Source organism: Opisthorchis viverrini (genome assembly GCF_000715545.1).
Source record: "Opisthorchis viverrini unplaced genomic scaffold opera_v5_97, whole genome shotgun sequence".
Lineage (NCBI taxonomy): Eukaryota > Metazoa > Platyhelminthes > Trematoda > Opisthorchiida > Opisthorchiidae > Opisthorchis > Opisthorchis viverrini.
The window spans coordinates 840,919-841,356 of NW_008751753.1; the positions used below are offsets into that span (position 1 = coordinate 840,919).

Consider the following 438-nt stretch of genomic DNA (forward strand, 5'->3'; position numbering starts at 1 on the left):
AATGTTATTTAACGAGGAAGTCTGAAGAAGCGGGAGACCACAGTACACCTGGTATGAGAAACCGTAGCGGTTACACACGGATAGTATTCCACAAAAGGCTTCTGAACAGTGGTATGTGATCGTGATTTGATCACAGCTACTACGGCTGTTCTAAACTGTCGGACTGGAGTGTAGGTGGACCTGACTGTGCTTCCATTTTGAAAAATGAAGGGCTATTGCCGGCTTCGTGGTTGTCATACTACAACTTTCTTGCTTCTCTACAGGATCCCGACCAACCGAACTAGCCTCGTCAATATCCGGATGTTGGATGCAGCTGAAGCTGCCGCTCGTAGACTTCGAAACCCTGTTCCGTGTGTGCAAAATCTCGAGGTCAATCGCCATGAGTTTGTTGATCTAAAGACAGCTCATCCTGTCAGCCAGATGTCCTCCCAACACTAG

The 438-nt window shown here is 47.7% G+C and overlaps 1 protein-coding gene across 1 annotated transcript in view; it reads left to right on the plus strand.

Moving 5' to 3' along the window:
* The window catches only part of T265_05264 (hypothetical protein), a gene marked incomplete at both ends in the record, with an annotated part of 11,923 nt that extends 11,485 nt beyond the window's left edge, over nucleotides 1-438 (plus strand). Inside the window, one exon of the mRNA XM_009170233.1 lies at nucleotides 264-438. Within this exon, the coding sequence (XP_009168497.1) occupies nucleotides 264-438 (175 nt within the window). The remainder of the gene's footprint in view (nucleotides 1-263) is intronic.